Raw genomic sequence first — 26,682 nt, 5'->3', positions numbered from 1 at the left:
TCAGCTGATGAAGTTATTGTATGTGCGCAGTAGTTTACTTTATCCACTTTTAACCTGGCGGGAAACTCAGAAAAACAACGGTTAAGTTACAAAGGACTGTTAAAGTTAATGAGAGATTTAAAGCTTGTATCAGTTGAATAGGTCTGTTTCCAGCAGACTTAGTATAGCCTGGGTTTTGTATTGGTCTGGGCTTCATCTGCGTTTATAGTTTTTTCGACGGCTTACGTTTTTAATGCACGAAAGGGCCGGCAAAACACATTTGATCAGGGACATTGAAAGATGCTCAGAGCTCCTACTTCTTAAAATGAAAGTGGTAAATAAAACATGTCAGCCTTGTAAAATATGACGCGACTCAATAATAAAGCAAAGGCTGAATGTTTTATGACAGCGAACACTACAATTTGTGACAGGAAACTAGACATAGCATAGAAAATGCAGAAGGTAAATGCAAATGTCGAATTACCTATCCTGGTCGCCATGTGGAATAATATCTCTTTTCGGAGTCCAATAGATCCCGCATAAGAGAGTTCGTATCTTAATAACTTCAGAATTCAACGCGTTCGTACTCTTGAACGCTTGTCAAATTTTGTGACAGCCGAACAAAAACGCGACGAAGAATAAACAAACATTCACGGCTTCTGAAAGAACGGTCTTGCAATTTTTCTGCGACGAAGAAGATATATCGAGGTCTATTGCGCATAACTATGTTATTTTTCTGTCTCTGTTTCCGCTAGGCGCTTCTGCTTCGATGTCTGTGCTTGGATTGTTCGCTCGATCTATAATTATACATGCGGGTTCGCATATGTAACCGTGATGTATATAACGTTCACCCAACATTTTTGGCGGTACTTTCATGCTGTCAACGGCAGGATATTTAGGCAGGAAAAACACGGGCCTCCAGGAGCAGTGAACTGAGAATAGGCGCTATAACGAGTTTCTTCGAGGACATTGGTTCACATATTCAGTGAAGTGTAATTGCCGTGCGAGAAATAGATTTTATGTCTCCAGCAGCATATACCTGATGCGACAGTATTGTGCTGTCGTTTTATTTTATATATATATATATATATATATATCAGTTTTGCGACATTTATTCTTGCGAGTGCATTGTGAGTATCGCCGTGAGGCGTCATATATAGAAGCCAAGGTCTCCCAAAATTTATTTTAAAAAACAAAGGAAACATTCCTACAAGAGTGGCATCACTAAATATATATACAGTAACATAGGCCATGCTTACAGAACGTATCCAAAGCGCCTTATAACTGTCCATGGCGTACACAGTGCAGACTGTCGCATACAACTGACATGCCTCGCGCAGCGATAACGCTACAAAAAAAAAATGTAGTTTCGCCCGAAAGGCGAAGCATCAATTGCGATAGAAATTTAGTAGAGAGCTATTCGGAGTAGGGATAGTAGTTTTATCGGCTGCATAACCTTGGACACATTCGCTTACTAGCTGAATTAACAAGCGTGGAGTCAACGCGCACAAGCAAACATGAATAGATCACACTGAATGACCGCAGACAACGACTGTCAAAACGCTGGCAGCAAGCGCAGCCGCCGCAGCGGGCGAAGGTTCGCGCGGTGTATCGCTTCAACGGAAACTGTAAGCCTGCTGCTGGAAAAGAATGAGTTAGGTCTTTAATTGTAGCTCGGCAAGCTTGAAATCGGCATTTTCCACCCTTTTCACCATGTTGAAGGGAACGGCTGCGGAGGAAAGCTTAAGAGACGGCTAGCGTATTTGGTCAATGGTCGTTGCTTGACCAGCGAAATACAATGGGATGATTAAGTGCCAGTGGTGGGCGCCCGTCGCGGTGACGGCGCCGAGATAAGGCAGAGGCGCAGCTCATGACATGCCGATTATACCTGACACGCGGAGGGGCGAGTAGAGCCGGCTGGCACTGAGCAAACGTAGAGGGTGCGTGACGACGCCATTAGCACCCCAGAGTACAGAAAGCTGATCTCAAGAAGAGGGAATTTCAGTGCTTCGTCACGTACATCGCGTGCAGTCGCCCTGACAGCAAAGCTTAGATGTCAGTGACTGTCGCTGGCTCCTAATGTGCGCGTACCGGGCGTGTCATCGGCACAGAACGCGTGAACGCAGTACTCATTATTTACCGCGTGCCGCTTTCCCATTGTAACCATTTTGACAACCCCTTTCGGAGACCACTGCCAATTGACCACCGTGAAAAGGTTCTCTGAGCAAGCAAGCATTTACTAAATAGGTGTACCCGAGCCTAAAGTGTCAGTTGACAGCTTGCATTGACGAATGACCCGTAGCTAATACGCTATCAGTTTTTCGTATAGGTGCGAGCGGAGAGACCGTCACAGCAAAGGTCAATTGCTTCGGCTTGCAGGTACTACCTGCTTATTAGGATTTTATTTAACCCGTTGTGCCGGGCGCTGTGACTTTGCGCGGGAGCACGCATGCTATGCATCTGTCACCCCCCCCCCCCCCCTTTTCTTGGAGCGTTGTTTTTATTTGTATGTTTATTTGATGGAGAGGGAGAAAGACACCGTAAAAGGTGGTGGAGAAAAGGGCGCTTGGAAGAAACGCAATACTCGAAGTGCCGGCGAAAAAGACGATCCTAGTACAATATTCGTGATTGGTGCGTCGGCGGACCACTCAAAGCCACTCGGTGGCGATTGGGTGGTAAATGCTTGGGGCGGGGCACCGAAGGGTAGAAAACCTGGCCACGTTGCCTCGACCAAGCGTTCTGGACAAACTAGGGTGCTATGCACCATCGGCTCTGCCGATATAGGTTTGCCCTATGCGTTCCAGTCCCGTCTTGTATGTGTATTTGTATTTGGAAATTCTTGTAATTGTAAATAGAAAGTGTTTTAAATGCAGAGCATTTCGTTAACTCACATGTAGCGTGCGCCGTCCGTCCACAACACCTCAAGCACAGGTTCGCCCTCTCCCCCACTCCTCCTCTCCCGCATCACGCTTGCGCGCGAAGCGTCGTAGTTGAGTCGCGCTCCGGCGCTGCAAGCAGCGTAGCAACAGCAGGTGCTGGCGTGATAGCGCGCCCTCTCTCCACCCCCTCTCCCTCTAACACCAACACCACGGAACCCCACTATGCTCTGCATTTACACGTGTCCCTCGCGCGGGGGCATGCGACGGAGATTTTTTTTTTATCGTCATCTCTGTCTAATTCAATGTCAGAAGAAGCACCCAGCGAACCCGTCGCCGCTATCGTTAGCGGCAGTACATCCTCTACTTGCGTAGACCGTCTCTGGCGGTGCGTCTCGGACGCCCAAGTGGAGGAGTGGTACGAGAAGAACCTGGACTTTACTGAAACTGAGCGGCGAATGCACAGCGCATACAAAGGTCAGAGCCGTGTGGAGATAAAAGACGGTGCGGGGGACCGCCGGTCAAAGTACAGAGGAGTTGTGCAGAGAAGAAGTTGTTGGCAGAGAAGGAACTGCCCCCCCTCTCCCTACCGCGCTGCCTTCCCGCTTTCTTGATTTCGCGTGGGAGATTGAATGGCCAGTTGCCCTTGCGCCCGGCTGCAAGATAAGCATTTGGTGAAGCAGCACAGCGTCGCCCCGCCTCCATTCCTCCCTGCCATACCCCCACGGCCTTTCGCACGACGGTCGCGTTTGCTTTCCGCCGTGCGTTCGCTCTCCGTGATAGCGCGCGTCCCGCGCGCGCTTTCACTCGCGCATACGGTGCGCGGCGGCGATTTTATCGCCCTTGGACTTTATACGAAACCTCACGCAACGGCGACGCTGACGGCAGAAATCTGATTGAAGTGTCCATACAATTGCTCTCGCAATAATAATATATCTTCGTCCCTGTCTGCCGAGAAAACTTCACCAGCGGGAGGCGTTCGAAGAGATTGGGACGGCCGACTGCAGTATAGCAGCCGGGGTTTTCATTTATTTTTCAACAAATATTTTTCTCTCCCTATCTCTCTCTCACACGCACACTCGCTTTCTCTGTGCCACACGCACACTCGCTTTCTCTGTGCAGTTCCGGCCCAGCTAAACCCGTCATTCCTGACGACTACGTGGTTATTCACGCTTTGGCACAAACGAAAGGCTAAGCGAACCTTCCGTGGCGTGCGAGGCCGTAGGCCTAGCCGCGGTATAGGCATACTTTCGCGGCATCACGCTTACGAAAGCGCGCGGCCTGAATCATGGATGAGCGCCGCTGAAGCCTTACTAATGAAGAGGAACTCATTAAACATGGATTACTATTCCGGTCACCTCAGCGAGTTGAAGGCGCACGGAGCCATGCGGTAAACGTAAACAACCAGAACAAGACACTGTCGCGCGTGATCCCTTCATGACAAGAGTGGTCACGAACTAGAGAGAGAACGAGAGGGAAAAAAATTGACCAAGCGAGGAATGGCAGGTGGTCGGTTGCGTCCTTTTTATTATGGATATTGTGTTTCAAATCATGAACCCACCACAAGCCTTAAACTGAGAAGTGCAGCGCGTTGTTATTCTTCTTACTTATTTTTTTTTATATGTGCGAAGTCTATAAAAAGCGCAGAATAGGAGTCAGCTAGAATCTCCTAAGTTATCGCCTGCTCTAGAACGCACAATGTTATGCCACGTGAGATTTCACGAGAAGTAGCAAAGATGGCGAGGTATACGTGTTACGGTGGGGGGGTCCTCACACGTGTAGCATTTGTTTAAGGTTTGACCAGCACAAAAATGTCTCGAGAATGTTAGAGTATTTATTTCGAGTGCAAAAAAGGCATGAATGAAAATAAGCTTGATGCGCGTAAATAACATCAAGAGCTATAGTGCATTCAACTTTCACCCCACACCACGCGTGCAACGATTGTGACCTCGTTCTTGCTCAAAGCAAACCACGGTTTAACACGATAAGGACTGAAATTTAGCATAGTATTCTAGAATGCTGGATTTAAGACAACCAACAATAAGGTGAAAGGACAGCCGAATGTTCAATACACAGTCTACTCGTTCCGCGGAGGTATACCATGACATGTGAGCAGTAAAAGTCAAGAAGCTGTGAGAAATAAGAAACTGAATTTCGCTTCTTCCGCCCTAAGTGCATAAATTATGAAAATCACCAAGTTTAAAGTAAATGTATGAACCTCTAAATACCTTGGTATCGATATTCTGGACAACTAAACTTTTGAGGGAGCCCAGCAAATAATTCTACATCTTCATAACAGTATTCTTACAAGAGAACCTCCGTACACATCTTTTTTTACGTAAGCAGCTACCTCGAACAGCTCGCGTGCCACTGTATCAAAGTACAGGCACCAATCTACAATCCCTGTCCAGTCGGGTAAGCTCATTGGTAATTTGTCGTTTATACCCCCTTCTTAGGCGCCAAACCATGGGAGGTTTTGTTCATAAAAGCATGCGACAAGTCCCGAAAATATTACAGGCGTGCGCACTCAAAGACCACTGCTTAAAGCACGCACAACCAGAAAAAAAGAAAAAGAAATCTGGTGACCATTATTTTAAACATGAAGAAACTCTCCCACGTCTTTCTCTTGGATCAAGGAAGAAAGAAAACTGGCTGTTGTGCACACAATAATCCAGTTCCAATCACTCGAGCATGCCGTGATGCACAATGAAACACTATCCATCGTGTGGCTGTTTTTTGCATCACTGCTTTATGGAGAATGATACAGCTTGGCTGGGCAACTTTGGTGTCCCTTGCCCCACGTTTATAGGCGGTGCTAAAAAAGCGTCAAATGTCTGAACAAACGTATAGTTAACTTCATGTCATACATTTTACAGTATGATAACCCCGAAAGTAAGCTTGATTGTATGCTCAATAGGATTTTGCATTCGGTATGCCGGTAATACATAGGGGAATATGTGGAGTCTACTGTAGATGAACAAAAAATTGAAAACAAAAGGACTTGCATGCCCATAATATTTAGGCTCACAAGAGTACAGGAGCCAAATGTTTCCAAAAATGCAAGTACAAAAACGGAAATGATCCTGCACACCATGTACCTCATGTAGAGCTGTATACAAAAAAAAAAGTGCTGGCTCTCCCGTAATTGAGCGTAGATGTAAGCTTGAACTGGCTGCCGGCAAATCAGATTGGTGCCGCGACGCAGGCCTGAAAGCTTACTGAGCCGAAATGAACCTGTTTCGAACTGAACCTCGTTGCAAGTCTCATCTCGGCCAAACAACCATCCGCGGCGCGCCGCACGCGGTCGGCCCGGTCGCGCAACGGGGCGCCATCTCTCGAAGGAGGCGGCGCAAAACCCCCACCGTGGAACTCACGGACCGCTGGCGTAGAAAAGAACACAGGCAACCCTGCCTCCGCGCCAAAAGATGACAATCCACTGTATGGTGCACTGTATCTGCCTTTTGAACGCCGCTATTGGAAATGGCAAATTAAACTTCAGCGTACTAGAAGTTACAGCTTAAGTGGAATTGTGAACACACATTAGGTAGAAATCGGAAGCAATTTTTTAAACTTGTTTGGACAGTAACTAGCGTTTGATATACGTTTTGACTGCTTGCCCAGACGACCTCGTTTTGCTCTCCCAACGATGCCCGGATGTTCTCGTTTCATTCTCGTCTTGAGTGCCCGAATAACGGCTCTGGATTTTGGCTGAAGGTCTCTTGAATGTTGCCGACAACGGGGCTAAAAGCATTTGATGCTTAATAAATGTTGCACCGACTCGTTAAACCGCAGTACCATGTGATAGCCGTTTTGCTCAGGGTGCAGGATTGCTCAACGTTGCCAAACACATACGGATTACGAATATTTGTGTCACATGGGACGTGGGACATTTCGTTTCTGGATAATCTATCACCTGCGCAGAGAGGGCCTTGGTAAACGAATATGCGAGTATTTCTCACCGACCACCACAATGCTCAGGAGTGCCGTTTCGTCGAACGGCGAGCACTCCGTGAGTATAATGCTGCACAAGAGCATTGTCGCTATCCGAGATCACTGCCGTACTTTTACCGAAATCGTGGCCCCAAAATAGTGAGCACGAAAATGGAACGAAAAAAAGAGAGAGAAAAAATAAACAAAACAAGCGGCTGCCACTGGAGTCGTTCAGGCTGATGGGCCTTCAAGAATGGAGGCAAATAAACAACGGGGCTGGTAACTTGTCTTTTCGTTAAGCGCTAAAAAAATAAAAGAAGGTTACCAAAATGGGAAGTGGTGCGGGGAGTATTCCATATTCCATTCTTTCACCGAGACACATATTGCATTTCGTACACAGCACTATTACGGCTGCCTGGTAGGAGCCTCTGTGCAGTCGATAAGAGCGACCTGGCAACCAGAGCGGAGTAATCAGGCGAAGTGCAGCCGTGGTGGCCGCTGTGGGGCAATATGGATACAATAGACGCCCGCGCGGTGCATCGGACCAGCCAGCCGCACAAACCGGCCAGCCGTCATGCCGCGGGAGCCGGCCCGCAGCATTGCCGGCCGCGGTGGCGATGGTGGTGCAGCGGATTCCTCCCTGCGGTGCCGTTGCTACCGAAGCGCGGCGCACTGGCTCGGCATGACTGAGCTCGGCTTGGCTCGGTCCGGCCGCTTTCGGCGTCGTTACGCTGCAATAGAGCTACCGCTGTGCCGACGTTTCCTTGACGCCCCACGCACCTCCCTTTCGTTTCCCTCTCACCATTTGTCCTCGCACACAGCGGGGCACTCAGCCCGAGCGCCCGACAGCCATGAGGAGAGGTGTGATTGAATGCCACGAGACGGTTCTGCAGAAGCCGCCGTAAACTGCGTTTTCCCCACGAGCGCGAGTCATTTTGCGTAGGACTCAACGTGGGCTGAAGCACAACTGCGGCGGAAGTTGGGACTGCTGCTGCACCTGATACTGGGGTTGGATCGCTTGTGGCATGGATGTCGCTGAGAATATCATCATACCGTATTGGTGGAGCAGCGCACTGACAAGGACTAGCCCAACTTTCCACATCGCTGAGAATAGTTGAGCTCCATTGAACAATGCGTAATTGCTGCTTTTGTTAACTTCCGTTCTGTGTGAGGTAGTTCCTGGTTCCTCGCAGACTTGAGTGCACCGTTCATGTTATTTTTGGTTTCTCCGCATTATGCAGCGTCCTTTCGCACGCAGAGAGCGTTCGCTCTTTTGGCAGGAGGCCTTTAATTTTATTTTCATTAACATAAAGCCTATACTAGTCGCATGACTCGTGCAGGTAGTCATTGCCGCACGTTACGAGTACAACGGTGTTACCTATACGCATGGTAAAGCTTAAAATAATGATACAGACACACGCCGCATACAAGCAGCCAAGTGATGCTTGATGCAGCACAAGCACCAAGTTCGTATAATAAGGACCAGAGACAGAGTTGAAATGCTTGTATCAATTGTGCATTTGTGTGCGAGCTCACTATTGCTCAACAGCTGTGCTGATTACTTGCACGCAGAACATTCAGCTCTTTTCGTGGACGGGGGGGGGGGGGGGGGGGGGGGTTGGAGGGGAGGGGCTGTAGTTTCTGGCAAGGAAAAAATATGTTCAATTATATTTTATGTAGATCGCCCATAAAGAGTAGCTTCACAGGTGGTGTTTATGAGGTGCAAACAAAAAAGAAGGGAATAATGGTAAGTAAAATTGGGATGGTTACCAGCATTAGTGTTGTCAGCTATTCTGGGGAGTGAAAGAATAAGACAAATTGTAGTGTAACAATATTGACCTTTCGCCAATGTTCAACAGATTTTCCGTGAGCTGCTCTTCAACTTCCTTTCGTGAAGACATATCGTTTCCGTCTGATCAGTCTTTCCCTTCTTAGCCGTCAAAAGCAAGTTACTCTGCGCGGTTGACTGGTCTTATATTTCTGGTCTTATAAGTGGCAAGCAGACCGTAGGCATATTCAATGTGTTGCTTTTTTAAGTAAAGAAAAATCAGCATATCGTAAAGCAAAAACAATGTTCTAGCACTTCACGGGCTAGTTGTCGATAGTAACAACACTTTCACTCTTCTAGAGAGATGCCAGTTCACGTGATGCTGTGCAAGTGCACCTAGACTGTCAACGTACGGCTGTGAACACCAGCATCAACAAAGATTTTTCCTGTTGACAAGGTTAAAATGTACGAACACAACCACGTTCGGCGTGGCGCAGTTGTAACATACTGGGTACAGAAGTGTTTGGGCGTAGGTTCAAAGCTCTGCCTTAGAGAACTTTTCTATTTTTGTCTTTACTTCTGGCTTTTCTTTACACTAACAAATTTACATAGTCATAAGGAACTCTCTGTCCTCTTTCCAATTAAATATTTCTCAAGAATTAAAGGACGTCTGACAACAGAACATCCGACAACAGAACGTAACACAACAGGACATCCCAAAATACGACAGACAGAAATTTCCTCCTGTGTCTTTCAACTGGGTTTGAAACTTCAAGGCTTCGCTTTTAAAAACTCTGCAAGTGAAAGTCTTGACTCGAGTGGCACGTTCTGTTTATTATACCGACGTAGCAATATTTTGAAACGAAAAAGGGAGCTGAGAGGCGGGATCTTCTCTGCTAAGATTGTATAGAACGTAACGAGATCTCTAGCTATCGAAATTAATTTCATGACGCTTCATGCCATCTTTTGAAGTTCGAAGCACTCAAAGCCACTTAAACATCGCACGCGCATTTATCCTTACGAAAGCGCTGAGACATGTTGCATAACATAATGATATCTTCTCAAAGCGCATCGCTTATACCGTACGGCTTGTAAGCCTGTCGTCGGCCGTAATAAGAGGCTTAAATCGCCACTAAAATCAAAGCGCTCGTATCTTATTGGAATAGAGTTGCAGATGAGCGAATTATATTGCCTGGAGATGTCTGTATGGCTTGATTTGGTCATTTGAAATATCTTAGTCTAGAGAAGCCACAAGTACAGCTCGACAAATGAAGATAACACACGCTTTGGGTTCTTCCGCCTTCTATTGCTCGCACCAACATAAACCGACGGAGTTTTTGCCGTTGAGGATTTTCGCGGAGATTTGTTGCGATTACGCCTTGCTGTTTCTGAATTCTGTGCCTGTTCACAGCGTTCCGCAAGCAAGACGCCGAGAGTCCTGAGCGCAGCAGCATTTTTTTTTTGTTTCGAATGAACGGTGGATCTTCTTACAACTTGATAAAATAAGGCTCTTGCTAAAGCTTCATACTGATTTACCTTGCATCGTCACCTGAAAACTGTACAAGCTCAATCTAGATGCGGTGTTGTCTTTGATGTTTTGACAACGGCGGCATTTTTCATTAAGGCGAGCAAAGCTAATAGTCTAATCATGCAGCCAGCTCATGTCCAGAAATAAGACGACAACTTGTTTGAGGATGCCTGCACGATGACCAACCTTTGACTTGAGAAGGAAGTTTCCAGGCATGTAGTTGATACAAGATTTGCACGAAAGTAGCAAAATTTCACCTACTGGAGAACATGCAAAGAAAAAAATTTATTCACAGTTGGCGATCTGCATAGTTTATTTTTGTGCCCTGCTAGTTTATTTTTAATTTCCATGTGCTCCTTTTACGCAGCCTTACTTCACTAACCAGAGTAAGTTATCAGCTTGATGAGAAATAAATTATTAAGACGTTTTTTTTTAGTCTGTCGGAATGAGTTTTGAGCGTGTCCCTCGTAAAATATTTCTCTTCACCATTACGAGACAGTTTTCTAATGCCGGGATATTGCCAATTGTTCGTGTATGCACTTCAGGCTTATTAGGTAAGCGGCATTGTTTACTACTAACACCGGAGGCCTCCGTGGAGCGTTCTGCCTTTTCAGGCCGTCACGGGATGCAAATGCACCTTTAAACATATATTGAAATGTTGTCTCGCAAGATATTGCGTAAATGTGTACAGTAACGGAACCCTATGTTTGCACTGGCTTTGAAACGCTATCTAGCTCACAGTGTGGTATACGCCTGCTTGTTTCCTTGTACGTGCCAGTTCATTCTGATCTATGTGTTTTTAGATTTAAGCTTATCTAAAATTCACCATAATCTAAACCTTATGGAGCATTGGAAAACGCTATGCGTTCGGAATTTCAACCACGCACGTTTTTCTGTTCCTTGTCTACACCTTCGCATCCCATTCATCTGTCTATCTGGTTGATCAGCTGAAACTGTCCTTTGTGGTTCACACTGTTTCATAACTTCGGCTGAACTCATAAAATATATAAAACGATTCGCTGCCTGCAACTTTGGTAAACAACCTTAACCTCCGCAAACCTAAAAGTTGTCGCTTGATAACGCTTGTTGAGTGGGTGGCGCAAAGTCGTGGTCCAAATCATTTTGGGGTAAATTAATTATTTTTTAAGTTCTTCTACATATACGTGTGCTTTAAATGTCGTGAAAGAATCGTGTTGCACGTTCTCAAAATCTGTGAAGTGCAGATAGAACCAGTGGCTTCAAGGAGATGCCGCCAGCAAGTCTTTTCGTGCGTCATTGTAGCAGATGTAAGCAGATGTGTTAAGAAATCCTACGCTCGAGAACTGAAACCAGAGTGAGCTAAAGCCGAGACGTTCGTCTATAACATATTGCATATGCGATACTTGAGTATGTGTATTGCGGTTCTTTATTTCTCCTTTTTTTAGCTTTGGATTTTCACAATTCACTCGCAAGCTTTAAACATCAAGTTAGGCTTACTTGTACGCTAATCTCTCTGGTGCTTTTATTGATGAACCCCCACTCCCCCTCCTTCTTTTCCTTCTTTTTTTCCGCATACTATATACAACCACCGAGCAGTAGGGTGGCGTACGTTTGTTGATCCCCATTGTTTCACTGCCACCAGATGATACATTCGGCATCCGGCTGCTTCATAACTGTGCCGGCAAAGAGGAAGAAAGCGTCGCTCACGGTTCAGGTCCAGCGACACCGACGTGGACACAGGCACGGTCTGGTTGTTGTTGGCGGCCTGGCACCGGTACGTCGCCATCAGGTCAGAGCGCTGCAGTTTGCCGATGACGAGGTCATTGCGCACTACGCCTTCTCCCGCTGGCGAGTACGAGTCGTCCACCATCTCGCCACCAAGCCACCAGGTAACTTGCGGTGGAGGCCGACCTGCCGAGCAAGAAGACGCGTGGCTGCTGATTAGGCAAATGCAAATCTCGGTGTGATGCTACCAAGAGTTGCGCGACAAAATGTGATGCGAAGAATTGATGAAAGAGGAGAGGGTTGGTATAAGTTAAATACACCTTGCGGTGACAGCATGTTGTTCGATGTCAGCAAACTTTTTTCCTTAAGTTTACAATGATGGTAATGCACTCACGCCCACTGTCAATGAGAGAGAGAGAGAGAGAAAGAGAATGGACTTTAATGAAAAGGATGGCTCAGTGACCTAAGCAGAGATAATTATCAGTAAAAATTTAGTTTTAATGCAAAAATGACTCCGTTAGGCTCAACTCACAGACTCTATGAGCATGGCAGACGCGTCTGCAAGTCGCGTCTAGTTCGTTACACAGTAGTTACGATAAATGCATTGCACCTCGTCACAGCTACATGAGCTCACACGTGTTAACTTGCAACTCGCGTATAGTGAAATAGACGTGGACTCTAATACGATCTCCTAGTACGCACATATCTCCCATTCCATTCCGACACAGTTATTACTCGCAGAATGTACAGCAGCGCAGCAACAATAATGCGCATCCTTTACATTGCGTACAAACACTCCAAGGTATACTTCATCTAAATAAGAAGTAAACACCAAGGAATGTTTACTTTGTGGAGTGAGATCGCCGGATTAGTCCAATTTGACGAGAAAATAGCTCATCAGTGCGAGCTCAGTAACTAAGACTCACTCTTATCCGTGATGCTTTAGTGCTTCGAGCACCTCAGGGCCTTTCAGAGTGCCTAATGATCACGTTAGAAATTTATTGTAATTAGAAGTGCCAGCCAGCTTGTCAAGTTCTTTTCAGAACCTGCCTGCACAACAACACTACGTTAACTATTCATCCTATGAAAAATCCTTTTATGGTGCAGGACTCCGTACGATCTGTGTGCGACCTAGGGGCAGCACTAGGTGCTGATGGCTTTCTTCTGGACCCGTTTTTCTAGGTGATTTATAGTCCTGTGTCAAGCGCAGAACTCCTATAAAGTCGACTATGGCATTAGCCCAAGGTGACGCGGTTGCTACTCATAGAAAGTATTTTATTATTAAAATACCATCATCATTCTTAGACCGTTGTTATTGAAACTTGAATTGCAATTACTTTGACAGCCTTTCGTGCAGAAAAATACCATCTTTCCTGCTGATGAGTATAAAGCACGTAACTAGATGGAGGAAAGAAAATTTCCCACAGAATCGTGCAAGTTACCTTTCTTAATAATAATATGTGTGAGGTATTGTTGAATATTGTTGCGCCCAAAACTTGACTTCAACAAAACGTAATGCTGCAGGCGAGCCGCATCATATACATATACATAACGCTGATGAGCTTGAACATTCTTGAAAACCGCAAAAGACAGAAAGAAAAATGGAAATACGCGAATGGCCATTGATTAGGTGCTTCAACAAAGGCACAATGACGTGTCGCGCTACAGCGCCTCTCAATGAAATTAATTTGCATATGAACGCAGCCCACGTTGTTGTAACGCATGAACTATTCACACTGTTACGCAAAGAATAGGCAAAGAACATAGCTTGGATGAAATCATCTGGTCCGAACGGCCGGAAGCGACAGAGCAAAGGCCGCGACGCACGTCATTGTAGGAAGCTTATCAGCTAATGTTCGTACATCGCAGCCATTCTAAGCAAAACCATCACGCTCGTGTTCGCAGAAATGATAACATGCTCGGTGAGGCTTCGGGTGATCAATCATCTCTATGGCGCTCACAGGTGCCTTTAATGTTAGCGGTATGACATCCCGATATTGCTACCGTATCATGTGGACATTCTGCGCTCGTTACTGAGATGAGGAACGAAACAAATTATCACTGACACAGATATGACGGGTATTTTTCTCCCCGCCTCTGTGACACTGATTTTATTGGTGATAAATGGCCTCGGATTCTTTGAAAAAGTTTTTGAAACAGTATTACGTATTTATTCTGAAAGCACACCCACAAGTTTTCTTTACCTGGACGAGATATTTCATTACGCAATTTAACGTTATATCGGTAGCAGCTCTCGATATTTTCTTTACAATTTTTGTTGTTGTTTAATGATATGCTGCAGATGGTCAGAATAGCTGTTTCCTAAGCAAAAAAGTGCTTTTTGTTACAATTTTTCTAACAATGAAACAAAATGAGAAGTCTCCTGAATAAACAGAAAATTGGCCCACTGCTATGCAATTGTTGATCTTAGACCAACATCGAATAAATTAGGTAGCAGCTACAACCAACTATAGGTTTGTGCGCACTGAAACAAACCTAGCGGCATGCATTCTATATTTCAATGCCATTCAACCGGCACTTCTGCGTGCATTTTGTTAGTATAACTATACACTACTAGCCGAAAACATCTCTGCAAATTCTTTTGACTTGCGCATATGCAACTTCGTTAAGCCAGCTGACCAATAGCAATAGCTGACGTTTTTCAAACATTACATTTGTCCATTCCGTTTCTTGAATTTGTGTTCGTTCTCAAAACATCCTTGTTCAGTAATTAACAGGTAATAAAGAAATTAGTTCGTGGTTTAATGGTTAGAACATCAGGCTTTTGTGCTAGGGGACCAGGGTATGAAACTAAATCATGCTACGCAAAAGTGTTTTTCCGAGCGTGAAAGAAGTCAGCGAATACACGCAAAGTGCCTCGAGCGGCCAGTCGCGCAGCAACTTTGCGAGTATTCGTGGGCTTCTTGCCCGCTCGGAAAAACACTTTTATGTAGCACCCATTGAGCAACAGAAAGTTGCACCGGGAGTTTTTCATGTTGCTCTACAGTTTTCTCAGTGACACTTTAATCTAGTTATAATATTTGAGAAGTTGATTAATTATTTGAGACTAATTATGTAATTAGGCCGAATGCGATAAATAATCTGAGTGTCTCCAAGTGACGGCAAACAACATTACCTTGGTTCTGTCTGGCTACGTGGCATTTGCATATCTGTAAATCTTGGTGCATGATAGTTGGGACATCCTGTGTATCACCACATTCCTAGTTGCACCTTGTGTCGGAAGTTGGCCAGAAACACAAAAACCACAATGTGGGTGGAAAAGCAGAGAAAGATATCGCATTAATATCGAATAATTACAAACCTCCACTGGTTACTTGGCACCCACGTATATTTTGTAGTTGAGCGCTCCTCTTCCACGCGGTCAAAATTTATGCGGCGAGCTGTACTGCGGCGCCTATCATATACCGAGTGTTGCTTTACTATGTCATATACCATGACTCAAGGACGACTCAAAAGCTTCATACTTATTCATTGAACCTTGAATTCAGATTGCCTGCTACCTTATAGCTAATAGCAAAGTGTGTCTGACAGAGAGATATATATATATACAGGGTGTTTCAACGAACACTTTCAAAAATTCTTCAAGGTTGCCTCTGGCAGATAGCACAATTCTAGTTCATGAGCTGGTCTACTTGAAGAGGCGGACATTATTTGCACAAAAAATTGAAATGCATAATCAAATAATTAACAGAAATTCACTAATTAAAATTTTAACTAATTACCCGATGACCCATATTGCAATTTACAAATTGTAGCCGTGGAGTTCGCAAGGCGGATGCACTTGGAACGAATTGTCGGGATGACACCAGTTTCGAGATATTAATTCCCGAACTTTGCGAAGAAATCCATTGGTGTTCCAGTTAGGTTCTTAACAAAACGTCTCTTTATGCATTGAAGCACAAAACTAACTGGAATGCCAATGCATTTCCCCGCAAAGTTCGGGAAATAATATCTCGAAACTGGTATCATCCTGAGAATTAATGCTAAGTGGATTCGCCTTGCGAACTCCACGGCTACAATTTGTAAAGTGCAATATGGGCCATCAGGTAATTAGTTAAAAGCTTAATTCGTGAATTTTTGTTAATCAGTCCATTATGCAGTTCAATTATGCATTTCAATTATTTCTGCAAGTAATCTCCGCCACTTCGAGTAGACCAGCTCATTAACTAGAATTGGGCTATATGCCACAGGCAACCTTAAATAAATTTTGAAAATGTTCGCTGAAACACCCTGTATAGAGAGAGCTCTCTAATAAAAATTAAAAATAAATAAAGCACAGTCCGAAGAGACCAGCCTAGTGCCTGAAAAGCGGTCTGCGACATTGACACGAGTATCTTAGCCCACAGCCTTACCATCTAAATATAAACTCCGCTCGAATTGGCCGGTGTGCGTCAATGAACTCGAGAGTCCTATATGCACTGAAGCCTTGGAGAAAGCGCTGCGACGAGTTCCCTACGTAGGTGAGCTTGGACGACTAGGCCCGCCTTAATGAGAAAGAAAACCAGTCGCTAGATACTCCCTTTTCGCTTGAAATTGCCCTTTGTATTTGTAGAGCACGTGCTCAAGGGTGCTGGAGTCACATCGCACTTTAACCTTCGATCAGTTCTAGCTTGCCGTTGTTTTTCTCTTGTTACATATCCGCCTGGAATCCATCTGCTGCCTCAGTGCCGGACTCTGTTTATGCCGAATACTTTCAGCGTGGCGAAAGACAGGATGGCTAAGAGAGGGATACTATATGCGATAAGATAAATAGTCACCTCTGAATACTTTGGGCTCCCACTGCCACCTTTTGGACGTGTCTTACTGAGTCTTGTGCTGAGGTACATTACTTTTTCGGTAGGACTTCATTTTTTTCTTCGAATGATCCTGAACTGATTAATCAATTGCTGCGCTTGAACACTCATCGGTGATATTGAGAAGCGACGTACGCAATCCTCAGCAAATTTTTCATTGGTTGTGTTCCTGTAAGCATAACCTTTGTGAACTCAATTATTGCCGTGAGATTTCTACCTCTCTGACCCATTAAATGCGTGAGTAAAGATCAAATACAAGATGTACAACTCGACAATGGAACAAGCAGGGTGGATTGCGACGGCCGTGAATTTTCTACAGGGACTTCGACTACTGTGTCACCCAAGTGCATGCACTCATTAAAAGTTTTATTATAAAATTGTTTTCGTGCGTTCACGCAGTTCCATATTTCGAGAACGTTTATGAATACGGCAGCATCAAGCTTTCCTTGCATCTACTGACATAGGTATAACTCACCTCCGAGTGCTTTGCAAACAAGCGTCAGAGAGGAGCCTTCATTGAACGGCCCGATAATTGGACGGTTCCGTAACGGCTCTCCCGTCCTATTCGTTATCAGGACTTCCGTCGGAGGCACTGCAAAAAAAGCAAGAATATGGTTCAATAATTTCCTAATATTTGTTCAGTTTAAACATTTCTTCAATTCCTAACATTTGACCAGCTCCAAAAGTTATGAAGTGCGGGCTCCAAGTTCAGGTAGTTGTAACTGGTGCCAAAATGCACAGATTGAGTTTAGTTTCCAAGGAAATAAGGCCGCACAAATAAAATTTTAGAGTTACGCTGAAGAGGCTAACTGCGAAAAATAAATAAATGAAATTGTTTTCGCTGCAATCAACCTAATATTTCTGATTATAAACTAAATATTTGCAGAAAAGAAGCCATGAAGAATTTGGCATAATAAAAAGATTATGCTATCGTACGTGGCGATGTGGGCGTACACCATCTACAGAAACTTTTTTTCCGCACTCAACAAAACCGAAATGGCGAAACACAGACATATTTCAAAAGTCCTCAGGACAGTACACTCTCTTTCTTTCTTTTTTTTTCTGCATCAGGAAAAAAAAACGTTTATTAGATTGCCATTGCTTCACTCATTCATTACCCATAATGTGGCCTACAATAATTGTTTTTTTAATAATGTCTTTCCCATGCTGAGTTCTCAGCTACCGGAGAAAGACAATGTGAAATAAGCCACAGACATGTAGCGTTACGTACATTACCTAATCTGCCGTGCGTAATACAAAATATAGCCAGTGCAGTGGCCGTCTAGCTATCGCGTTTCATTATTACCACTATTTTCACAACCATAAGCGGCAGTACGAAGCCCAATGCAGAACAAAAGCTTCAGCCAAATATCTTTCGTCCTAGTTGTCTATCAACGAAACACATTTGAATTCACGCCGTTTCTTCACTGGTCACCCTTTATCTTAATACATAACTTCGGTTATTCATTTTGCGTAATACATGCATGGACGAATTTCACTTTTTCTTTTTTGTCAACATGACAGAATACTGAGATGTTTTCACGGTGTTATCGTGCAAATATTGTCCTTGAAACATGCGGAAACTGAACAATTAGCTATTGAAGATTTATCGTTAGTCCACTTTTATCAATTTTCTTTTCTCAAATTTAGTCCTATGATTTTCCTCTCTCCGGCTCGTTGCGTTGTCATCCTCTTCTTTTCAAGTTCCTTTGCTTTCTTGTACATCTTCAAAATTTCGGTCTCCAAAATAAAGACCATATGGGAAGGCCCCCGTTTTCTGGCAATAAGAAGCCCGCGTTGCAATAGTCTAACTCCTTCACAATATATCATTGGTGGAATAATTTGGTTGCATGTAAAATGGACGTAAGTTTGTCTGATCATACGGCCTTTAGCTTCTGCTTCTTTTCTATATGTATACACAGGAGGAACAAGAACTTTTGTCTTAGACGTTGATGCAGTATTTGAATCGCATGTGGACATTGGAAATCACGTTGCATCCAGAAAAACAGAAAAAAAAGGAGAAGCGGTTGAGTGCTGACGTGCTAGAATGAATCATAACTGTTTGAAGTTAATTTTTTCTAACCACACCGCTACATGCCAAAATTGTATATTAGTGACTAGGATAATGTGGAAAAATCTGCATTATGACAGCTTGACTGGTTTCACCAGCCCCCGTAGTCGAGCGTAGTGCGCAGCTATACACTGAGTCACTGACATACTGATACACATACAGTTGATGCAATGCCAAAAAGATGCATCAGTGGGCACACTAAGAAAATAGATGGCATGCTTTAGAACAGGCGAAAATTGCGCAGAAAACATCGACGGTGATGGTAATTGTAAGCGAAAAACCGAATGCTTTTAGAAAGCTATTCACTTTAATAAATCAATGATGCGCTTGAAGGTGAACACATATGTAGCGTTTGTTGGTTAATTGCTTACTTTCGCTGAGAACAGAACCCTTAAGCAGCACATCTGCAGCTGTAGCATAGGTGGCTGTACATGTAAGCCAATTCGTCATAGGTGTGCTGTCTCCTGCGGCGCGATCGAAGGCATGGAAGGTGACCTGCCATCCTCTCCCACGGTTGGAGCTTCTCACGCAGCCGCTACAGCTGGAGAGGACGGCTGGAGAAGAGGAGGGCTGTGCCATCCGAGGGTTCCACCGCAGCATCTAAACCTTCAATGAACCGAAAGCTCTCGGGGACAGCACATTTGTCTCAAAGAGTTATTGTAGCGTTCCACGACTAATGCGCCCTGCTATTCGTTAGCACGAGACCAAGCGCCTTTTACTAATGGAGATAGAACAAAGCTGACTGGAAAAATTGGGCATGGTGCCGCACTTTGTGAGGCAGTGTGTGGAAGCTGGCAAAGCTCCACTTTGCGCTCGTGGTTTTAAAGCGCGCAGCTTTCGTTGGCTCTTCCAGCAGTTGTTAGAAGTGATCGGGCCCTCATCGCCTTAGGTAGGCGGCGGTGCCAGAAGGGCGCGTGCTCTGACGCAACCGAGAGTTGCTGGGCGCGTTTGTTGTCGAACGCTGACTACTATAGTCCTTTCGCGCGAGAGCTTTGGGACGACTGAAGCATAGAGTTTCCGACAATAATTACTAGATGAAACTGTGGCGCTGCAAACGTACAGCCACCATGCGAATGGTGGGTAGCACGTGGATTTGTCTGATCTTCGTGCTTGTGGATTCAGACGTTCTTGGTGCTTTGTTTATTACGCTTCATCTGCTTTCATTGGCCTGCATTGCAGAGCAATCTACACTTTTCCATGTGCAGTAGGCTCGGCGAACACGGACAATCACTACTAATTGCAGTGGTTGAACTTATCGAGGTGGCCATATGAAAACGCGCCAAGCATCTCAACGCGCTGTCTTGCCCGTCAGAAATTCATAAGGGCATTTTAAGCTGTTTGTCGATGCATGCGTCCTTCGCGTTATGGTTTCAATGTCGGGCTTAGGTGCTAGAGGTCTTGTGGTTGAATCATCCTGTCGGACAATTAAAACAAAAAAATCCCGCGCTTGTGTAGTTCAAACCCTTTTCAAATCCTGCGCTTAATGTAGCTCCAATCCCGCTCAAGTTCTGCGCTTGTGTAGTTCAAATCCAGCGCTAATGCAGCTCCACTCACGTGAAACCTGGGGAAGTGCGAAGCAGTGATGCGCCGGTGTTTCCCTTACGTAATTATTGTGCTATTCTTGCACAAGTGAAGAGGAATCGAGCGCTTGTGGGGTGGTGGAGCCCTCATTTGCGCTGCGCTGGTACCAGACTGGCGTTTCGGAAGTGATTTTCACGAGTTTCTGCTAATTCCCGCATAACCCTGGCTCATACCCGCATATCCAATGCGGGTATGCTCCACACGTATGTGATTTTATTATCATTAATCATGACGTAACTGACAAGCATGTGATGTTATTGGTGTCATGACCTATCAGTCATGTTAGTCATACATTCCTACCCTCCGATGCCAATTTTGGGATATACCAAGTGAACGAAACGCGAGTTTTCGGCAGACCTTGTTTTTGTGCGTGACCACGACGACATGACATCGCATTAGACGCCGGCAGCCCGGGCCCCTATAAAGTGCTTCGCACCTAGTAATGTTTATTTAATAATTTATTACATAGTACGTGTTGAACATGACGGGTGTACATTGTCATGAAGCCGTCTGAAGCCAGGAGCACGAAGTGTAGGCACATCCATGTACTATTCATCCTGGCTGAACCGCCGCGCTTACAGCTCTCGTAGACACTAGTGACAAGTGTTCCTTCTAGTAATTATTGCATGAAACTATATGGTCTGACGGATTAAAGGCTGTGGTCGAGAGCTCGGAGAGGACAGCGCTCCTCTTCCCTCACCGCCCTCTCCCCCTGTGGCTAGTGCGAGAGAGGGCTCTTGTGACGGGAGAGCAGGGTGGAAGTCGCGTTCCACGTCGGCGCTCAAGCAACACCACCTAGACATAGAGATCTCTTGGTGGTTTTGGCTCACGCCGCTGGAGACAACACACCCGTACTGTGCTAAATTATATTGTATTTGCAACAATCTTGCTACAGTGACGAATCGGTTTATAAGTATAGCCAGCTACATGCTACCACCACGAATTCGTCGGTTAATGGCTCTGTTCTCTACGGAATTAAGCAATAAAACGGCAAACGTGAGCTAAACATCCTGACGGCAACAAATTTATGCCTTTGAGAGCTTATTCATTCCTTCCTGAAAACGTGGCCGTCCGTGCCAGTACACCGCAGGCGAAGTAAGGGAGCGGAAGAACGCAGCAAAACGAGCGAAGTGGCAGGCAGCGAAATCCACCATCGTGGTGTCAACTGTCCCATTACACGGCGCGCGGAACGACCATTAAGGAAAGCATTACTCGCAGCGCAGAACGCCAAGGACCGCTCAGCTGCGTTCAATTGGACATTAATGCTTTCGCATTCACAACTCATAAAAAGCGCTTAGGTGTCCTCGAATTCTTTTTTAAACCTGCACGGCCGTCGCGACTCTTGCATCACGGCGCGGTCAAAGATGGCACTCACCAACAACGTTGAGGCGCACGATCCTGTTCTGGGTGCGCGAGCGCTTGTAATCGACGCGGCACCGGTACTCGCCGTCATCGACGTCCCTGACGGGCTGCAGCTGAAGCGTGGCCATGGCGCCCGACCGGTTGAAGAAAGCGCGCGAGCCGAGCGAGTCGTCCACGAACGTGCGCTCGGCATCCGGCGGCGAATTGCGCGCGTCCAGGCTGAAGATGGGCGTGCCGGAGTCCCCGCGGTACCAGAGCACCAGCGCCACGGCATCGTCCAGCGTGGGGGGTGTGATGTTGCACGGTAGTGACGCCGAGCCGCCCACTAGCGCGCTCCTCTCTGGGTACTCTGCGATTAGAAGAGAGAAAAAGGTGCCGACGTGTTAAAAGGAAGCTCAAGAGTGACCATTTATGACTCTCTGAAGTTGTGATTAGCGAGAAACTTTCTGCCGCAAAAAACAACAACCGAACGAACAAACAAACAAATACAAAGTTGCGTTTTCTTGAACATCTTCTTTACTGTAAGGACCTATTATATTTCATCATCACCATCCTAATTATCATCATCATATGTTTATGTGCCCTGCAGGACGAAGGCCTCTCCCATCGATCTTCAATTATCCCTGTGTGCGCTAGCTCGATTCCAACTTGCGCCTGCAAATTTCCTCATTTTATCACCCCACCTGATTTCCTGCCGTCCTCGACTGCGCTTCCCTTCTCTTGGCATCCATTCTGTAACTCTAATTGTCCACCGATTATCTACCCTACGCATTACATGGCTAGAGTGTACCAATCTAGTACACTCTAACATGGCCTTCCAAGCTTCACTTTGTTTCTCTTAATGTCAACTGTAATATCGGCTATCGAAGTTTGCTCTCTGATCCACACCGCTCTCTTCTTGTCTCCTAACGTTACGCCTAACAATTTACCTTCAATCGCTCTTTGCGCGGTCCTTCACTTGTTCGCGAGCTTCTTTGTTAACCTCCAAGTTTCTGCCCCATATGATAGCACTGATAGAATGCAATTATCGTACTATTTCCTTTTCAATGACAGTGGTAAGTTCCCAGTTAGTATTTGGTAATGGCTGCCATATGTACACCTACCCAATTTTATTCTACTGTAAATTTTTTCTGTGTTTTTAAAGACTAGTATAATTTTCGCATGCCTCCAGCTCTCTAGTGCACTTGAGGTTGGGAGGCATTGTGTAAAAAGGGCCACAAGGCTTTCAAGCATAATATCTCCTCCACGTTTGATGAAATCGACTGTTATTCTATCCTCTGGTGCCGCTTTCTCCCGGGACATGTTTTGTAAAGCCCATCTAACTTCATCGCTAGTTATAGAAGGATCTCCTGTATCCTCTCCACTACTTCCAATGAAGGTTACGTGGCTGCTCTGGGTAGCGTACATGTCAGTATAAAATTCTTCTGCTGCTTTTACTAAATCATCGAAATAGCTGATGACATTACCTTGCTTATATTTCAGTGCATACATCTTGCCCTGCCCTTTGCCAAGTTTTCTTCTCACTGATTTCATGCTGTGGCCATTTTTTTACAGATTCCTCAATCCTTCCGACGTTATAATTTCGCTTACTTATAATCGCTTAATTTATTCTTGTTCATTAGCCTTGACAGTTGAGCGAATTCTATCTGATCTCTTGAGTTACAAACTTTCATGCTTTATAGTTTCTTTATTAGGCCATTTGTTACTTCGGTGAGCTTACCTATGCGTTACCTTGGCACCTTACCTCCCACTTCAATTATATTTATGTATGCCTATATGTACAGTCATGGGCAATATAAGCTGCAACACGGTGCCAATGGTCGAAAGGGACCCGACTGCATGGCACCGCCAACGTAGAAAAATTGAAAAATCTATTGAACACCGTTTTAACTACTGGGATTCACTGAACCTATTTCTCTTGTGTCGTCACCACCGTGCAATCGTGGGGTTCCTTCGAGCACGGGCGCCATTTTGCAACTCATATTGAACGTGAACGTACATTTTTAGGTATGTAAATTTGGTGCTTAGTTCTCAGCGTTTTTTCTTCCTTCGCGGTGGAAAAGTTACATTGACATTTTTACAATGTAGGTGTATGTATAAGCTTCCTGCAATTTTTTCCACTCATTTTACTATATAACCAATGGCTGGAACACTTCTCTGCATATTATTACGCTATCCTGTAATTCTACCATGAACAGAATAAACATTCTGAATCTCAAACAAAGAAACAAGCAAGCAAACAAGAAAGCAAGCAAGCAAACAAACAAAAACGATTGTCGAAAGCGCAGGGAAAATGTAGGGGTAGTTTTGAGTGACGTATGAGCCCGAATTCAGTGGCTTTCAGTGAATATTCCTCTGCTTGTTGTACTAGTCATAAACATATTTATGTATAGGAGCCATAATCACTGCCAGCCACAGGTATAAATACATGTTTTGTGTGGTTATCCGCTTGTCCCTGTTCAGCTTAAAGCGCGCGTGTCTTTCAGCCAACTTCGTCGGCCTTTACGCCCAATTTCATCTAACGAATGCCTCCCCTAGTTATTTTTACACAACATTTTGGAGCAGGATTGCGCGTCAGTCATGTCCTTGCGTTCCCTAATTTCCTGGGTTATGTGCTGACTTCTCCGCAGGACACGAAACTAGACGAGCGGCTCTAGTAGGGCCACCGTCGAATGTACATAAGCACTGGCCACTCCTCTTATTACCGTCATCCATCCCAGCACTTTCAGTCCCCTTCCCTCTTCATCAGTGTAGAGTAGCAGACTAGAGCGCATTAGCTCACGTCGACCTCTCTGTCTTTCCTATCGATAAAATCTACCTCTATCTCTCTATCAATCACTGAACTCTGAGCCATTTTTCGCATTACTCGTGCGCAGGTGATTTTTCTTTTCTTTCTAATTTATGTGTACTATACGACAAAGAGTTCCCGGCCACCCCACGTATAGGCACCTCCGTCTCCTACAAGCATTTAGTTAAGCAAGATTATAGGGGGAATGAGTAGTTTTACGCCTGATAAGACCGAAATAAACAACTAGCTGCAGATTATTTTCAACAAGCCACATAAAAATGCAGCGCCAAAAATTACCCTATTTCAGAAAACCAAATGCATTGGAAGAGCCCCTTGTCTACAAGGAGGCCTTAATGCTAGACCACCATTACTCGCCTCGAATGAATAAACAAGAGAACAGACGCAAGAAACATCGACAAGTTTTTTTTTTCAGATCCTACAATATATTTTCCATTAGTATTGTTGCTACTATGCGAAAAAGATTAGTCTTCACCATTATAGTTTGATTAAAGCTGTTTTTTATATTTTCATTTAAAAAATATCATGCAAGAGGGTGGTAAATTCAGTTCTATAGCATGCAGTAAGGCTATGTCATCCCAAATTTCAACAGCATATTAACCGCAAAGATATTAGCACATCTTTGTTATAGCTCGAAGCCACCCTCCAGTTTTTCATATTGACCCGCTTCCAAAAAATAATAATAATAATAAATCCTTGCGTTCTATAACCCCAGTTTATATATATAAAACATTTTTCAGACGAATGTGAGTACAATATATAAAAATTTGTTTATGTATCCCGGAGAAGTGTAGCCATTTTCAAAGGAATATTGGATTTACACGAATTCCTCTGGTTCGGGAATACGCTGCAGCTGCGAAGCAGCCCCAATAAAAACAGTTTGCCTGCTCTTGTTCAGAAAATAAATTGTTCGCGTCGCTCTGCCCACATGCCTCGCCGATTTCATTTCCTGCTCGAAGATTTCGCAAAAGGGCTATTTGCCGCAACCTTAGCGAATCTCTGCGAATACTCAGTCGAAATAAAGCGGAATTCATTCGTTTCGGACCAGTCTTGCAGAGTCCTTGCGCAACGGAAGACGCGTTAGCGCAAACGAAGTTTTCGGTAAATTTAATCACGACTTCAGCCTCACGCCTTTGGAGGCAGCGATTTGTACACTTTATATTTATTGCGTTAGCAGTAGTAGTGTTGAGTGCAGTCAATAAGCGTCCTTATCTTGCTAGATATCCCCTCTCTGTAGCCTAGTTGCTACGGCGTTGCGCTGCTGAGCTCGAGGTCGTGGGTACGATGGCGGCCGCATTTTGTTGGGGGCGAATTGCAAAAACCTTATGTGCTTAAATTTAGGTGCATCGTTAAATAATCACAGGTGCTCAAAACTGACCCGGAGTCCCCGACTACGACGTGCCTCATAATCATATCGTCATTTTGTCACGTAAAACCCACCAGAATTGCTTTTTTTTTATCCTGCCAGATAAACTTTGGTTTACTACACTTTAGTGTAAGTATTATTCCTACTATACACCTGCCTGATATGAGCCACGTGTACGAAAAACAAAGCGTTGACTTCTGAACTCACGGTAGCGAATAAGGCATGACTCGACACTGCTTTACCTCTGTGCTGATTGCCTTGGCAGCTGCGTATCGAATGGTGAGAAAAAATGCGCGTACCTCAAACGGCATCAAAGTGAACCTCCTACTTTGCTGTACATTTTTGAGCCGCATTTGAAAACACAGCTCTTTCTGTGCACCTGTCGTTCAGCTTGCGCTACAACAAAGTAGAAGATGCCATATATCCAAAAGCTGCATGTAGCTGCCCAGATCACAGTGAACCTTTGTGAATTGTGCGACCATAAGATTTTAGGCTATTTTTAACTCACATGGAAATGAAATATTTATGGCTGCTCCGATTTCCTCTTGGACTAGCACAAAGGCATACCTAATGAAGCTCGGCGTAACAAAATCTAATCACTCAGCGGACGTCCAATAAATGGCGCCATCCCCCGTCGGCGAGCGCTTTCTATCTACTCGTACCGTGAACAATTTTAGTTACTGCACAAGGTGACACGAAATGTTCATTAGCTGCTAGATACGATAACACAGTATGTACGCTTTGAAGGAAAATTTTCGCTCTTACTATGTTATCTATGCTGCAGCAAAGGGCATAAAAAGCACACGTGCTGCTTTTATTTGACTGGCAGTTCGTATCGTCTAAAAACGTAGTTTGGTAATTCTATCAGGAATCGCATTTACTTTAAGCTCAGAAAGC

The 26,682-nt window shown here is 44.8% G+C and overlaps 1 protein-coding gene across 4 annotated transcripts in view; it reads right to left on the bottom strand.

Annotated features, from left to right (window-relative positions):
* LOC119456287 (hemicentin-2) overlaps positions 1-26,682 on the bottom strand; it is a 249,404-nt gene that overhangs the window by 83,714 nt on the left and 139,008 nt on the right. For all 4 annotated transcript variants that reach the window (XM_049669698.1, XM_049669699.1, XM_049669700.1 and 1 more), the window contains 3 exons: positions 21,627-21,962; positions 17,075-17,191; positions 11,768-11,971 (listed from right to left, as the gene is read on the bottom strand). In XM_049669698.1, coding sequence (XP_049525655.1) covers positions 11,768-11,971; positions 17,075-17,191; positions 21,627-21,962 — 657 coding nt within the window. The remainder of the gene's footprint in view (positions 1-11,767; positions 11,972-17,074; positions 17,192-21,626; positions 21,963-26,682) is intronic.

This window comes from Dermacentor silvarum, chromosome 6, assembly GCF_013339745.2.
Source record: "Dermacentor silvarum isolate Dsil-2018 chromosome 6, BIME_Dsil_1.4, whole genome shotgun sequence".
NCBI classification, from domain to species: domain Eukaryota; kingdom Metazoa; phylum Arthropoda; class Arachnida; order Ixodida; family Ixodidae; genus Dermacentor; species Dermacentor silvarum.
This window is presented reverse-complemented; position numbering and strand designations above follow the sequence as displayed.